Source organism: Erpetoichthys calabaricus, chromosome 1 (genome assembly GCF_900747795.2).
Source record: "Erpetoichthys calabaricus chromosome 1, fErpCal1.3, whole genome shotgun sequence".
NCBI lineage: Eukaryota > Metazoa > Chordata > Cladistia > Polypteriformes > Polypteridae > Erpetoichthys > Erpetoichthys calabaricus.
This window is the reverse complement of record NC_041394.2, coordinates 284078973-284095157: the sequence shown is the minus strand read 5'-3', so window position 1 is coordinate 284095157 and position 16185 is coordinate 284078973. Positions and strand designations below refer to the sequence as shown.

The following is a 16185-nucleotide window of genomic DNA, read 5'->3' as shown; positions in this document are numbered from 1 at the left end:
TTGTTTGAGGATAAATGAATGTCCAGTAACAACTGACGCCGATTCCTGGGCTTTATCGGACACTCCCATTGTCTAATTCCCTTTACCGTTTTTTCCCTATCGCTGATAGATTTGATTATGCAGTTCATTACATCACTGACTCGCTCTCTGATTTTGTTTTAGTTAGCAGCACAAATAGTACCGTAGAAAGCACAGTCTAACCTTGTTATTATTATTTTTCAATCAGGCATAATGAATAGCCACCATAATGTCGTCACACACAATCGCTGGAGAAGGTAGGACCCCGCCTTGTTGAGACCGTACGCGTGGTGTTTGTCTATGTGAGACATCATCATTTTAGTAGTAGCAGATTTAAAAGAAACTGCAGCGAAGTTTCTAGTTAATGCATAACAGCTGAGGGTTAGTAGCGTTATTGTTAGTGTTTTATACTTTCACCATGAGCTGTCAGATTACTTGTGTTAATTGGGTGAGGAGAGGTATCGCAAAAGCGAATCCTGACAAGGTAAGCAAATTAAGCTTCTTCAACATGTCGCATTCTCCAGTCTGTTTTAATCGCATGTTAAGTAAATTTAAAAACGATTAGAACTCATATTGGAAACAAGCGTTTAATAGAGCGTTTAATTGTTGACAGGTGGAACTGAAGAAGGAAGAGCTGCAGACTCTCATTGCAGAAACAAGGAGACAACTAGAGTAAGACGGATCTTTTCTGTTTTTGTATAAATGTCCTTTCTAATCATTATGTATGCGTACACTTGGCACAATAGTGCAGAGGTTTCGAATTCGATGGTTACAATGAAATGCAAGCATTGGGCTTTTTGCTTAATTCCAAATGTGTTTCAGATGTTTTAGGTTTGCTGCTTAAAACAGAATTGTTACACTTGCTTACACGGTAGTGCCAATATAATAAGTATTATATGTATTTACACCATTGGAAGTTTTCACATTTTATTGGTATACAGCAGTGAATAATAGTGGATTTAATTGGGCTTTTTAAAAACGTGATCAACAGAAAAATGCCAAAGTGAAAAAAGTATTCCTGCAAAGTGATCTCTTTTAATTACAAATAATCACATAAATATTTGTCCCCCTCAAGTTAGTATGTTTAGTGGATGCACCTTTGACAGCAATGAGTCTGTGTGGATAGGTCTCTAATCAACTTTGCACATAGATGCAGTACATGGCACTAACCCCCCCCCAACCAATTCCCCATTGTGCATAGCAAAACTGCTCAAGCTTGTGTCGGGTTGCATGCTGGTAATGAGGGGACAGCCTTTTAAAATTCCACCCGCAAGTTCTCGATTGGACTTTGATCTGATTTCCGTTTTGTTTTTAAGCCAGACCCTGTGTACCTTTAATGCTTTGGGTTGTCATCTTACTGGAAGGCAAATCTTCCCCCAAGGTACAGGTTTCTTGCAGACTGCATCTGTTTTTTTTTTTGTTTTAAACAGTCACTTTCTCAGTTGGTGAGGAAAGATTCACTGATCTTGACTTTGCTGATAATCCTGTGATCTTTGCGGAGTCCATGGGGGCTCTGATCGGGGCTTTCAAGAAAGACTGAGTGAGGAGTATGAGTGTCTGGGCTTGTGAGTGTCCTGGATAAAAACCAAGATCCAGGCCTTTAATGACTTCTTGGGAATGGCTATCATCAGTGTGTCTGTCGACCTTATTGAGAGGTTTACTGACCTCCGCAGTGACATTCATGTCTCTGGTGACTCTTCCTATGAAGTCAGTCAGTTGGGAGAGCATGGGTGGTCGTGAGGTTACAGGAAAGGGGTGTGTGGCGCTCTCGATATCTGTAAGAGGACGAAGGTCCAAGTCTTTACAGTCTTGGTGCTTCCTGTTTTGCATGGTTGTTAGACATGGATGCTATCCAGTGACATGAGATGAAGACTAGACTCTTTCGGTACTGTGTCTCTTTGAAGAATCCTTGGGTACCACTGGTTTGACCAAAATGAAACCGCTTTCTCAAAGATTGTACCAGTCTATTGTATTTATTTATTTATTTATTGATTGAATGAAGGTTGTTCATTGTGACAGAGTGCCAAGAAATGGACAGTTTCATCAATGGTGTCTGTTACTGTCTTCAGAGAAGAAAATGAATTGGATCTAACTAGTGTAGAACAAGAAGGGGAAGGTGGACATCCAGGTTGTAGTGCTATACCTTCTATGGCCATGTCAACCACAGTTCCCTACCCAGCGACTTCATCTGTCTCCACTGCTCTGTCAACAGCAATGATGTCCTTAGACTTTTTAATACCCATGGCAATATGCCTTTATAATGCCTCATTATGACTGTGACTGATTTGAATTTTTTTGTAAGTCAGATGTTTTCCATTTTTTAAGCAATTCTGGTTTGTGTGTTTGTTATAATGTTTATTTAGCTTCTGTAAAAAGCCAAATTTCCCCTTTCAGACAAATAACATTCTTTATATCCAACTAAAGGGAAGAACAAATAAAAAGAGTATTATTCAGATAAATAAAACTGGGAGAGATCATAGTACAGAATGTGTATCCACATAGCCAAATATATCTCAGGCTATACGATCAATAGATGTAAGCAGTAAACAAACCTGTTACGCTGTTTTAAAAAAAAAAAAAAAAAAGTCAGTTGTTTTTGGCTGGTTGGATTTTCCTGTCACATGCCATTATGAACCTGAAAAAATGGAAAAACAGGACTCCTGCTTGCAGTTAGATGTACTACTGGTCTGTTGCTAATTTATAGTTAATGTATAGATGACAGTGGTTTTCATAGATAACTTTCCCCTTGGGACAAACAAAGTAATACAGTATTTATCTTTTACTGAAGGTTAAGAAATAATAGAAAAAACAAGTAAAAAAAAAAGATAACCATCCCCTTTAAAATACCCAAGAAAAACAAAAAAAGACTAAAAGCATGTGACTTGGCTAAAGATAAGAGAGCAGTTACAGTGAGGCATTATATAGGCATATTGCTGTTAGTATAAAGGAGCACCAGTACCATTTCTTGACACACTTGTAGTGAATAATTCATTTGCAAAAAGTATTCAATTGTAGTGTGTTATAGAGATGATGTGCAGCTTTGTTCATAATGGCCATCTGTTTTTTGTTCATTTTCTCCTCCACTACTACCTCCAGTGGGACCAGAGTGCATTCCATAACTGAACTGGCCTTTTTAATTAGCTTGTTGATTCGGTGGGCCTCCTCTGAAGTGGTGTTACCGGGCCCAGCACACTACAGTTGTAGACACTTGCACTGGCTATTGCAAAGTTATAGAACAAGTAAAGGATGTCACTACTCACATTTAAAGGAACACAGCCTCCTGTAAAAAGAGTCTATTCTGCCCATTCTTCTATAGTTCCTCTGTTTTTCTATAGAAGTCCATCTTGTTACTGATGTGGACACCCAAGTACTTGAAGCAGTATACCACATCCACTTGAATAGTGACCGGTCATAGAAACTATTTGGAGCGGTGGCAGGCAACAGCCAGTTATTTGATTTTGCTGATGTTCAGTTGCAGACAGTTCTCTTTACACCAAAAAAGAAAGTTCTCCATCTGAGTCATGTACTCTGCCTCATCTTCCTTGTCCGTACATCTCATTAGTGCATAAATATCAGAATATCTCTGCAAGTGACATGACTTGTTGTTATATTTGTTGTTCAGGGTGTACAGGGTAAACAGAAAAGGTAACAGGACTGCTCCCTGTGGTGCTCCAGTATTACCCAGTTCCATATCAAAGACACAGTCCTTGAGCCTCACAAACTACAGGCTGCCAGACAGAGTCCATTCTGAAGGACACCACAGGCTCATCCACATTCATTTCCCTGAGCTTACCATTTAACAGGGATGGCTGAATGGTATTAAAGACATTGGAGAAATCAAGTAGAGCCGCTGCTCCTCCGCATTGAGAGGAGTCAGATGAGGTGGCTTGGGCATCTGATCAGGATGCCTCCTGGACGCCTCCCTGGTGAGGTGTTCCGGGCACGTCCAACCAGGAGGAGGCTCCGGGGAAGACCCAGGACCCGCTGGAGGGACTATGTCTCCCGGGTGACCTGGGAACGCCTCAGGATTCTCCCGGAAGAGCTAGAAGAAGTGGCTGGGGAGAGGGAAGTCTGGGTATCTCTGCTCAAGATGCTGCCCCCACGATCCGATCTCAGATAAGCGGAAGAGGATGGATGGAGAAATCAATAAACATTCAGTCCAAGTCTTGTCCAATAGGCAAACTGCATTGAGTCCAAGTGGTCTTTTAAAAGGGGACTCCTGTAATTTAGGAACCGGCTTCTTGATAGTCTTCATTATGTGAGTTTTAAGGGCCACAGGTCTGTTGTTGTTAAGTGAAGTGACACCTTGCTCCTTTGGAACAGGAAGAATACTTGATGTTTTTCACAGCAACTACCTAAAGCTGTAGTGCTGAAGGGTGAATGATGGGCTCGTTAGTTCCCACAAGACCTGAAGGTCATGTCATCAGGGATGAATGTGTGGGAGAGTCATTCCCCTCTGGGTAATTACAGATTAAGGGAATTTTAGCATATGGTTTATACAGTATAATGTGATCATCATCGACCACCTGAATTATTATATCATGTGTGCATAGTAAATCTATTCAGTGACATATTCTGTTTAGTAACTGAAAAATGAATACTGCTTAAAATAAATAAATATATATAATACAGTGGAACCTCGGTTTGCGAGTAACTTGGTTTACGAGTGTTTTGCAAGACGAGTTAAAATTTTTAATAAATTTTGACTTGATAAACGAGCGAGGTCTTGCAATTCGAGTAGTATGTATACGCTTTGTCTGCTGAGCGTACTGTTTACTACAGCATTGTGACTGTGTGTGTGTGTGTGTGTGTGTGTGTGTGTGTGCGTGTGTGCTGTGACGTGCGAGTCCCCGTCTTGCACCCCAAAACACGAAGCTGAGTCTCAGTACTTTAGCAGCACCATCTTTATTCAGCTTGAAACAGCAACAGCGCGGTTATTTATTGTAGCGGGATCTGCCACTTTCCTATACACAGACACAGCAGTCAGGCAGGGTTGTGGCCAAGTAATACTGTGCCCTGCGCATTTATAATGTTCCTTGTTCCTTGTATCACCCATTGATGGCAGGCGGTTATAGCATGTCCACGATCTTTTCAGATTCGCTTTTACGGTGAACTGCTACAGCTCTGGGAGACTGCGATTGCTTTGGGACACTCTTCCGCGTGTCATCCCCTTGGGTGGAATCCCACAAGAGTTTAGAAACTCACTCACACCAGCCGTGGTTCTTTTCAAAGGTAAAGTGCAGGTTAATTTGTTTTATGTATTTTTACTTTACATTTTGTATTAATCATTTTTATATGAATATTTTTGGGTTGTGGAATGAATCATCTGAGTTTCCATTATTTCTTATGGGGAAATTCACTTTGAAATACGAGTGCTTTGGACTGGGAGCACGTTTCTGGAACGAATTATGCTCGCAAACTGAGGTTCCACTGTGTGTGTGTGTGTGTGTATATATATATATGTATATGTATGTATGTGTATATATATATATATATATATATATATATATATATATATATATATATATATATATATATATATATATATATATAATAAAACAAATTCAAACATTATTATGTCAGTGCCAATTTGTTTTAACAGCTCATCTACAGTAACTGCTTGTCCATATCAGTTAGATTTACCTCATACTTTAAATATATGAGCTGATAATATGAACGTCTGTGCTGTGGAGGTTGTGAATACATTTTTTTTTGTCTTTAAGCTATAGACTAGCCCTAGGTACAGAGATAGCAATACAGTTTGAAACTTGCCTCTATTTTTACTTCATTGGACCAAGTGCTGCCAGTGACAAGGCACCTTTTCATTGGGACCCTATACTGGGTAAGCCAGATAGAAAATGGATGGATTGTTGAATACTAGGCAACTGTAATCATATTCATTACATTCAGTGAATGAATGCATATTTATTCCCTATGTCATTTTAAACTCCTCCACTCTAATATATAACTCTACAAGTTAGTTAGCCACATCATTGTCCTCTCTTGGCATGCACAAAACATGTATTTTTGTTTATGAACTAATTCCATCGAAGGATGAAATGGCAATAATAAAAGACTTTTTGCCTTGATAGAGCAGCCAGATTTTCCTGCTTTATTAAGTTAAACCATGTGGGAGTTTTAAATAATTGGTGCGAATCCCACAAGCCCAGGCCCATTAGTCCCTTTGTGCAGTATTCATTAGGCTGATTGTTCAGAGATCAGTCAGTTTAATTATAAGAATTATCTAAATGGGGGGAAAAAAGCTACTAGGCTCAATTGTCTAAAGAATATGGGCCTATTTTTGCAAAAAAACTCAGTCCAATTAAACTTGATTCCAAAAACCAACTCCAAAAAAGTGCATCTGATCTTGTATGCAGCTTTGAGCATACAGTACTCAGATTGTGTGCAATTTCATTGCCTGATAGGACTGCAAGAAAAATAGTAAGCCAGATGGACTGGATAAATCCACATCGGATTATATTAAACTCCTAGCTACCATATCTCCACAAAAGTAGCCAAGACAGAACAAATGCCATAGCCCTCTGTATAGCTGTTGGCAGGCATTTGTAGAATGTAGTGGTTCTTTATTTATTTTTTATGGTAACCAGCATGAGATACTCGATAGTTAACCAGTTAAATTGGAACCATTTTAACCTATTTGCGTTCTAGTAAAGCTCATCTAATAAATGTGAATCTCATTCACAGCATAATGAGTCGAGGGTTAACTTGTAGCATTAAAAACAATTAAAAAGGTACAAATAAAAATGCACATAGGAACAAATGTAAAACAATTCGTATAAAACAGCTTGTGTAATTTCCAGCCAGTTAGAGCAAGCACAGCACCTGTTTCAGGCTTACTGCTTCTCTCTGGCATACGATAAGACAGCACTTGTAAATTCACCTGTGATCAAGTTGCTTAAAACACTTACAGAGGTGGCAAGAAATGAACAGTATGTGCCGTGAGACTGACGATCGCACCCCCTAATTTTATGCTGTGAAAGTGATACAACTAGATGAGATGGGGTGTCCTCTCGATGCGCACACTAACTTTGACGTATGTAGTAAATGTTAATGAAACAATCCAGATATATATGTCACACACACAAGAGTTAAGTCAGCAGACATGTGCTTTGAGATAATATAAACTAAGGTTATGTTCCTATGGTGGCAACTGCAAAATAAATGAAGAACTTCATACATTTAAATGTAACTCGCCTGCTGTGTTTGCTGTCAAAGAAATGAAGCACATGCCCTCAGCAGAGCTGGCATTCTTTTATACACTTGCTTATTTCAGATATGTCCTTTTCCTCCCATGAATAGTAGAACATAATTTTCAAGTAGTTTTCCCACTTGTTCGATAATAAGCATTTTCCTCACAGAGCTGTGTTTGATAAATAAACCAAATATTGCAAGTTTGCAGTGTGAAATGCAACTGAAGTAACTAGAAATTTAAACAAAGTAACAAATCATGACCTGTTTCACAGTAATGGAAATGGGCTGAGTGTGACAATGTCTTATTAATGCTTGACCGCTTCTTTCTGAGGTGCTCAAGATAAAAAAAAAAAAAAAAAAAAAAATGAGAAAGTGACAGTTGCAGTTTTGTAGAAATTTCAGCAAATGTTTGGGGTCCATTGCTGATTTTTATTTACATCAATGATGTGGCCTGCCTATGGGCAATGGATATCCTCACCCATTGTCTCAAACCCTAAAGGAGTGTTCTGACCAGACTGAGGTAGTGGACTTCTCTGCCTCCCCTTCTCAAAATTCTGCTCATCTATGTCCAAAGAACACTGCTGCATCTGATATTAAAGACATCTATGAAAACATTGTGTGCTCTGCTTCACAAAAATCTGACTGGGTCCTAATATGCTAGACTAAATCATCAAAGCTCAAGGGTTCTGTTTGATTATAATACAGATATGCCTGAGAGTACATAATTAACAGATTACAACATACAGAACTACAATACAGCACTAAAAAAAAAAAAAAGAAAAAAAAAAAGAAAACCGCAGGTTGTACTGATCAAACATTTGTAATGGGACACCAGTAGTCTCTGCTTTTCATTTGCTTTTTATTATTCATTGAGTTAATTTGTACTTTTATTCCCTTTTTTGAGCGAGTTCCTAACTCACACAAGTAGTACAAAATACTTAACCTGCACTGCATTTGAATTGCCTTTTCTAGCTGTATTTATGTTGAGCAAAGCAAGACCACAGGTATTGTGATACTGAAGAGCTTGTTACAGAGAGAAACACTTTGTTAAATCCGTTCATTCATTTGTGCTTCTACTTCCAGTGTACAAGCAGGAATTTAAAATGTACACAGCCGGCTATAAGAAATGTACAGTGTTTGACTATCCATATTACTAACCGAGAATGGTAAACCGGAAGGCACGGACCCAGGTACACGGCGATGGACGCAGGAGACATAGTGCGCAGGCGCCTACAGCGCGCGTCTCATAAACCTTAAGCGAAGTCTGATCCACCGCGAACGAAGGAGTCACGGCTCAAAAACGAAATAGCTCAACTAATGCCACCCAGAAAAGAGGATTCTGCACTGCACCCCAGAGTCAAACGGAAGACACTACGGGGTCCGCAAAGGTCCACAAAGAGAGTACGAAAGGCGCAGGCGCCTACAACGCGCTTCTAAACTAAACGTCCACACTACACAGCATGGTCCGGGTAATAAGAATAAACGAACTCTCCGTATTAAACGTTCGGCATCCTCACACGTCCAAACCATATAGCATATGTGAATCACATTACAGTGATGCATTATTAACAGTACAACCACAGAAAACGCTCCGTATTAACAGTAAGTGCAATTATCCATATTACTAACGGTAGACAACGGATAACTAATGGAGTCACGGTCACGGCTCCAAAACGATCCAGCTCAACTAACGGAGCTACAAAAACGAGCCCGCATGGATAAAATCATTAAACGTGGGCGCCGCAGGCGCCTACAATGCACTTCTCAAACAACACAACCAAAGGAGTCACGGCTCCAAAACGAAACATCTCAACTGACAGACATACAGAAACGAGCCCGCTTGAATACAATTAATGAACGCAGGCGCCTACAACGTGACTCTCAAACAGCAGAGGCAATACATAAACGGCAAAGAAAGGAACGACAAACAGCCGCTAAACAATTCCGCCAATTAGCTGACAGCGCATTCTGTAATGAGTCCACTATTAATGAACATTCATTAGGATTAATGAATATCATTTGCTGTCATTGTCATTCACTTAACTTCCCTGAAGAAACAACTGGCACTACAACTAATGAGTTTACACGCTGTTGTCAAAAGGGTCAGGTTAGACTGCCTCCTTTAGATGACTTTCCTGAATATCTACGGAAGCTTCTAACTAACAATGTACCCGAAAGTAAAAACTTTATGGACTGCATTGGATCCTACAATAGTTCATTTGCTTTTGCATCTACCGGGGTAAATATCGGGCCACCAGCTGGCAATGGCCCATACTGCTTTCACGTATGTGGACAAGTATTACATCGTATTGGAACAGTGCACCCTGAACCATATCACGAACGCAACTATGCACAAATCTACGTGTTAGATCCAGATGTCGCAATCTATCAACGAATGACCCTTCCTGAAAACAAGCAATACACAGATAATGATAAACGTCGCTGAATTCATAAACAGTCACCCTTTAGCTAAGTCTACAAAGGTATTTACAGGATCACATTCTAACAATACTGTTTTGATTCCTACAGTTGACCTTCCAAGTTCTGACCTGGAATTACCTTTTACACTTAAACGACGCCAATTTGCCATTAAACCTGCATTTGCCATGACAATCAACAAATCCCAAGGACAAACCATGGACAGAGTTGGCATATACCTCTCTGAGCCTGTACTTGGACATGGACAACTTTATGTAGCCTTCTCAAGAGTTCGGTGTTCATCTGATATTAAAGTTAAAGTTGTAGATACTCCATACCAAGGAAAACTTATTCAAGGACAACACACTATCTTTACTACAAATGTTGTGTATAAAGAGATATTCCAATAAATCTTTCTAATGAGCCATGCTATGGGTTCTTTACTTCCTTTGTTTGTCATCTACACCTTTACACTCCAATATATTTCATACATACATCAATGTATTTCGGGTTACCCAACACCAGGGGTTGGCGAGCGAAGCGAGCAGGGGGCAAACCGTCCTAGTGATTCAAGATTCCCAGCTGCAGCATTGTTTTGCGATGACAGACCAGATTGTCTTTAAGAACATGAACATACAAGAATATGTTTGCAATCTAATGGATTTATGTATGAATTTGTATGCAGCTTTCTGGTAGGGCTGGCCAATATGGACTTAAATTGCCATTGCAATTATTTTAAGTAAACCTGTGCACGATGTCAACACAGCACGGAGAAAAAAAGAGACAAATACTGTATATGGGACATTGGGTATAAATTTATTGTACTTGTAAAAGTTAGATTTTTTCAGTTTTATTCTCTGAATCACGATCACACTGTACTCCCCCAACCCCGCCCCTCCTGATCTGACTCTAAGTAGCAGTGCCAGCATAAATTCACACCCGATCTGATGCTGTTCATTTTCAAATAATATTGCATTAGTGCGATGATGTTTTCTAGTTGGTACTATTCAGGTCATAAAATGATTTCTTCAAAATGTCACATATATTGTCTTTCTTTCAGGTGTGTAATAGAAACCACAGTATAGAGAGAAGTGTGCGCATTGCAACAGGTACACACGTCGTAAATGTAGGAACGACATCTGTTTTTTTTTTTTTTTTTTTGACATCATAGACCATAAGGTGCATACTAATTCAGCGTGAGCAAGAACACTCAGTAAAACATAAAAAAAAAATAATCAAGTGAAGGTGAGATATGAAGAAGGCAGATTCACCAGCGTTTGTGTGTCAGCTTTTATCCCTCCAGATCAGAGAATGTCCAGTTCCATTGCCTCAAAACACTACTCACATCTACAGTTACTCCCAGTTTCAAATAAAAACTAACAGCGTCAGATCCCTAGGGCGGTAGTATGTATCGCGATCGTGACTGAGAGAATAAAAGTGGGGAAAAAAAAACAGTAACTTTCACAAGTCCTATAAATGTACACCGTCTGTTACAGACGCAAACCAAATGTATGTGTGTACTGTATAATATTAACAATAAAAGCAGCTCACTACTGAAAACGGCAAATACGAGAGGCAGACCGGGGACTCTTGATTACAAGTCAGCAAATCTTACCACTACGCCACAGAAGCTGTTGTATCGTCCTTGAACCTTTTGTGAAAGTGTTTATTTGATCTTTGGACTTCAGGCTTCACACATTATATGGTTTATGCCAACATTTTGTCATTTACTACTGAAATATGACAAACGTTTCTGTTTTAACAATGTGTTTACACAGATTATTATAGAAACGGAACACACATGAAATGCATGTGTTCCAAATAATGATCTATTATTTCCACTCTAAAACTCCAGCAGATCACTCCCAGATAATCAATCAAGGCATAAGCTGGGAGAAGTTTGTGCACGGTCTACGGCGGTGGGGGATGGAATAGCAGGCTGCTTGTCTTAATCGGCACATTTACAGGACAAAAGACGCTGAGGGAGAGGTGTGAACGGATTTAAGGTGGGCTGGATCTATGAGTTTTTACGTAGGCTCTGGTAAATCTAGTGTTAAAGATTGAAGATCAGCACCATATATACCACAAATGTGGTATATTTTCTCACATTAAATATTTGCAAAGGAAACTTTTTTTCCCCAGTTTCACGAATAGCCATGCCTCAAAGAATGTTTTCAAAAAGCATGTTTTTTCCAGCCATTTTTATTTTACAGTATGTGTTTTTTTTACTAAATTTTGAGTTTCAGTTGTATTGTGTTCGAATCCTTACCTGTCATGTGGCATCAGTTTCTGTTAATTAGTAAGCATTCTTCCTGTCTCCATTTTAATGTTTTATATAAGGAAAGACAAAGTTCAATTCATTACCTCGCAAATCATAGATAGTAATACATGTCCATGTGCTTATTTCATATATTTTTTATGATTTGCATAAATTGTAGTTTCCAAATTATGTATTTGCATATACTGGTTTTTGTGACTTTGGTTAGAGTCACAGAACAGAGCACAGAGGACAACAGTATATCTAATCCTTTTATTGCCTATATTTTAAACGTAAAGCAATCCACTTATTCAGTCTGATGATATTTATTATATGCGTGTTCGAAAATAAATTATAAAACTGCACCAAGTGATGAGTAAAATACAGCATCTTTACAGTGCTTTTGATAGCTTAAGTTAAAACCGTCTTCAAAAAGTTATTCACCAATTCTTTAAACAGAATTACAAAACAAATCTAACAGTTTAGTAATCTTGCTTGGACAATCCATTAAAAAGATAGTAATGAATAGCAGTGAAATTAGAACATCATAAATTTGAGAAATGAGAGGAGATCATTCAGTCCATCAAGCTTGTTTGTTTAGCTGATACCTAAGTTGTCCCAATATCTCATCCATATTTTTCTTAAAGGTTGTCAAGGCTTTTGCTTCAATTCAGTGTCTCAGTAGTTTCTTCCAGAGTTCCACAATTCTTTGTGTAAAGAAGTGCTCCCTGTCTTATGTTTTTAAATACACCTTAATTTCCACTGATGTCCGTGAGTATGTGATTCACTCTAAAGTCAAAAAAATGTTGCTGGATTTACTTTAACAATGCCTTTGAGGATTTTAAATACCTGGATTAGGTCCCCACGCAGTCTCCCCTGCTTGAGACTAAATAGGTTTAATTCTCTGAGTAGGGCATGTCATTAAGTTCTGAGATGCACTTAGTTGCACTCCTCTGAACAGCTTCTAGCGCTGCTAAGTCTTTCTTGTACCAGAACTGCACACAATACTCCAGATGTGGTCTTACTAGTACATTATGTAGTTTGAGCATTCAACAGTTTTTATGATATAAACTTAACATTGTTTTACTTTTTTAGTTGCTTCTGTGTAATTAAATTTAGTTGATGAAAATGTTGCGTCAACCTATACTGCTAAATACTTTTCAGAGGTTCCATCCTAAATGACAGTGTCTCCCATCTTGTATTTATAATGTATATTCCTTTTGCCCATATGTAACACTTTGCTTTTGCCACTGCAATAGCTAACCCAGCAGGGTGTTGGGGAGAAAGCAAAAGAAACTAGCAAAAGACTTGATGCTTACAGAAAATAAAAGGCTAGTAGCAGAAGGTAACTGAAGCTTAATGATTAATTTGTATGTTGTATTGAGTGTTGTGCTAGAGGAGACAGACACACACACACACTAGTATTGGATCAGTACAGAACCTTTGACTTTTGGTATTGATACAAGCTTTCGAACCTCAGTACCACTACCAAAATTGTCCCAAAGCTAATAATGGATATCTCCAAAATCCTTTGTCATACTTCAGGTTCCCTGGTGCATCGTGCTATACACAACTTCCAACTTGATATTTGAAGTCCAGATCATATTGAGGCAATGGGGAGGTGGTGGGAGGCCTTAAGATCCAATTGGGTCAAAGCGTATACCGTTGTTTTGTGGAGTGTGTTAAACGATCTTTTTTTCTACAACTGTAATAGCAAGTATTGTGAATTGGAGAGTTGAGAATAAAGCTGATATTTACTTCTGGCACCAAAAATCCCAAAATGCTGGTACCATTCCATTTTAATATTTGGGTTTTCCTGTCCTTTCCAGTACTGGTATACCACACAGCCCTAACACACACACACACTCTGTGCACTGCAGCCAGTTGGCGCCGTGAGTTTGAGATATGCTTATGTCATAATATCTTTGTCATTTTGACTATTGCATTACTATATTGCATAATGTAAGTAATGAGAGTTTACATAAGCAAGAATACAAAAAAAATTGAGGTTTAGAAGCCATTCATATTTATTGTATTACTTATAGTTTTATGCAGGTGGGTACAAACAGAAATGTAATATGCATACCTAATCAGCACCTCTGATTAGAGTATGCACAGCTAAAGTGGTGAATCTTCAGCCTAAAGTTGAAAACTGAAACCAAAGCAGCATCACTTATATAAGCAAGCAGATTGTTCCACAACTTTGGGGCCCTGTAGTTTAAGGCTTGATCTCCTATTGTTATTTTGATAATTCTTGGAATCTTTAGTAAGCTGGCCTGTTGAGATCTTAATGCACGGTCTGCTTTGTAAACAACAATAAATTCACAAAAATAAGCAAAGGCTTGGCCAGTTAAAACTTTTATGTGCAAGAAGGAGCATTTTGAAGTGAGCTTGAAGATTAACTGAGAGCCAATATAACAACTTAAGAACAGGAGTTATGTGGTCATACCTTCTAATTCTTATAATGATTCTTGCAGCAGCATTTTAAATGAACTGAAAGCTGTTTATAGAAAAGTTTGAACAGTTGGTGAATAATGCATTGCAGTAGTTAATCCTATTAGTAATAAATACTGTGCCTATATTAATGTCTCAGTATCCTCATTATTCAAAAGCTGTCTTAATTTTGAAATGAATGTTTTAGATTATTCTGTGATGTATGTTTTAAAAGACATATTAATGTCAAAGATAAAGCTTAAGTTGCATGCTGATCAGTAAAAAAAAAAAAAAAAATCAGTAAGCCACCTGGATTAAAAATGTGTAGTTTTGTTCCAGTCTGTATCACTCCCTCCAATAAGTACCATGTCAGTTCTTTTGTATTCAGAGGCAAGTATTTATCATACATCCACTTCTTTAACTAACTGACACAATTAATTAAGGACACTTATTGGAGAAACTGAAAGAAATTGCTATGAAAGAAAAGGTATAGTTGCATATTGTACATACTGAAATCAATTTGATAATTGTGAAGTAAACCAGGCCAGGATAGTGCTTGACAGCCCAATGTAATTCTCCTGCCCATATAATAGAATAAATTGGTAAATGGTTTCAAAGGCAATACTTAAATTTAACAACACAATTACTATGGAATTCAGAGGATTCCTTCATGAGAGTATATTAGAATGTTGTTTATAATATGGGTTGGTGCTGTTTCTGCACTGTGACTGGTGTGGAAACCTGACTGGAATTCCTCAAACAAATGTTATATATAAGGTGAAACTGAAGCTGCATGGTAAATACTTTAAGTATTTTAGAAAGAAAAGGTAAATTTGGAAATCATCTATAATTATTAGACTATTGTGGTTCTATCTGTAAGTTTTTCAAAAATGGTGTGAACACTGACCCTTAAGAAACTGTGAAAGTCAGTAAACATCTATTGATAATTATAAGAATGGGTGTTTCTAGAACAGCAATTGATGTTTCATTGGAACTGGGTCTTAAGAGACAAGTAGTTGGTTTTATTTTAGAAATTAAAGCTATGACTTTCTTTTCTGTTATCAAGTTAAAATCACTAACGTAGTTTGTGCAGTGAGTAAATGGGATTGGCAATGCATCATTTAATTTGCTAGGTAACACTGAAATTTTAAAACTAGCAATATAAGATTTATCATTAAAATAATTCCTACATCCTGCCTTGCTAATGTTTGTAGGTATTTTCCATTGTACATCACAAGTTAGGTTTGTTAGATTAGCAAGTGTTTTAAACAGTACACAAGAATTATCTGTTAAACTAGAGTAGTAGTCAAATTGTACCATAAAGATAGCCACCTCTACCCGTGCTCAAATTTTAGTTTGGATGCTCAGATCAAGTTTTTTAAAACTAATACCAATGACCAATTTTATTTTACTTGAATGACTGATTCTGATACAGATTTCAATTTTCTTTTTTCCTTTGTCCTTTTAAAAAACTTTTTACACTAAGGTCCTGCATAACCAGATGCATAGAAGTGTTATGTCCTATATTAAAGTATTAGCTTTGGTATTCCTATAAATAAACTATAGACCACACATGTTAACTGTTCTTTTTTTTTAATTAACAAAATGAAATTGTGTAGGCTTGTTAGTCAGTGACTATAAAAATACCTCAGTAGGTAAAATTTCCTTACAATACATACTTTAACATACATATAAAAATATTTACCTATAATACATATGACAAAAAAAATTAAATGCTTCTAATAATTATAAGCTGTCATATTGTTTAATATTTTCTGTAATGTACTTATCTGAAATAGGATAAAAACTTATTTTTTTTAAATTTAACTTTCTCTGGATGAAAAAAA

At 37.7% G+C, this 16185-nt stretch overlaps 1 protein-coding gene across 1 annotated transcript in view; it reads left to right on the top strand.

The window, feature by feature from the left end:
* The first annotated feature begins 277 nt into the window (after positions 1–277).
* pwp1 (PWP1 homolog, endonuclein) overlaps positions 278–16185 on the top strand; it is a 72348-nt gene continuing 56440 nt past the window's right edge. The window contains exons 1-2 of the mRNA XM_028815904.2: positions 278–502; positions 632–690. Of these exons, the coding sequence (XP_028671737.1) occupies positions 437–502; positions 632–690 (125 nt within the window). The 5' untranslated portion in view covers positions 278–436. The remainder of the gene's footprint in view (positions 503–631; positions 691–16185) is intronic.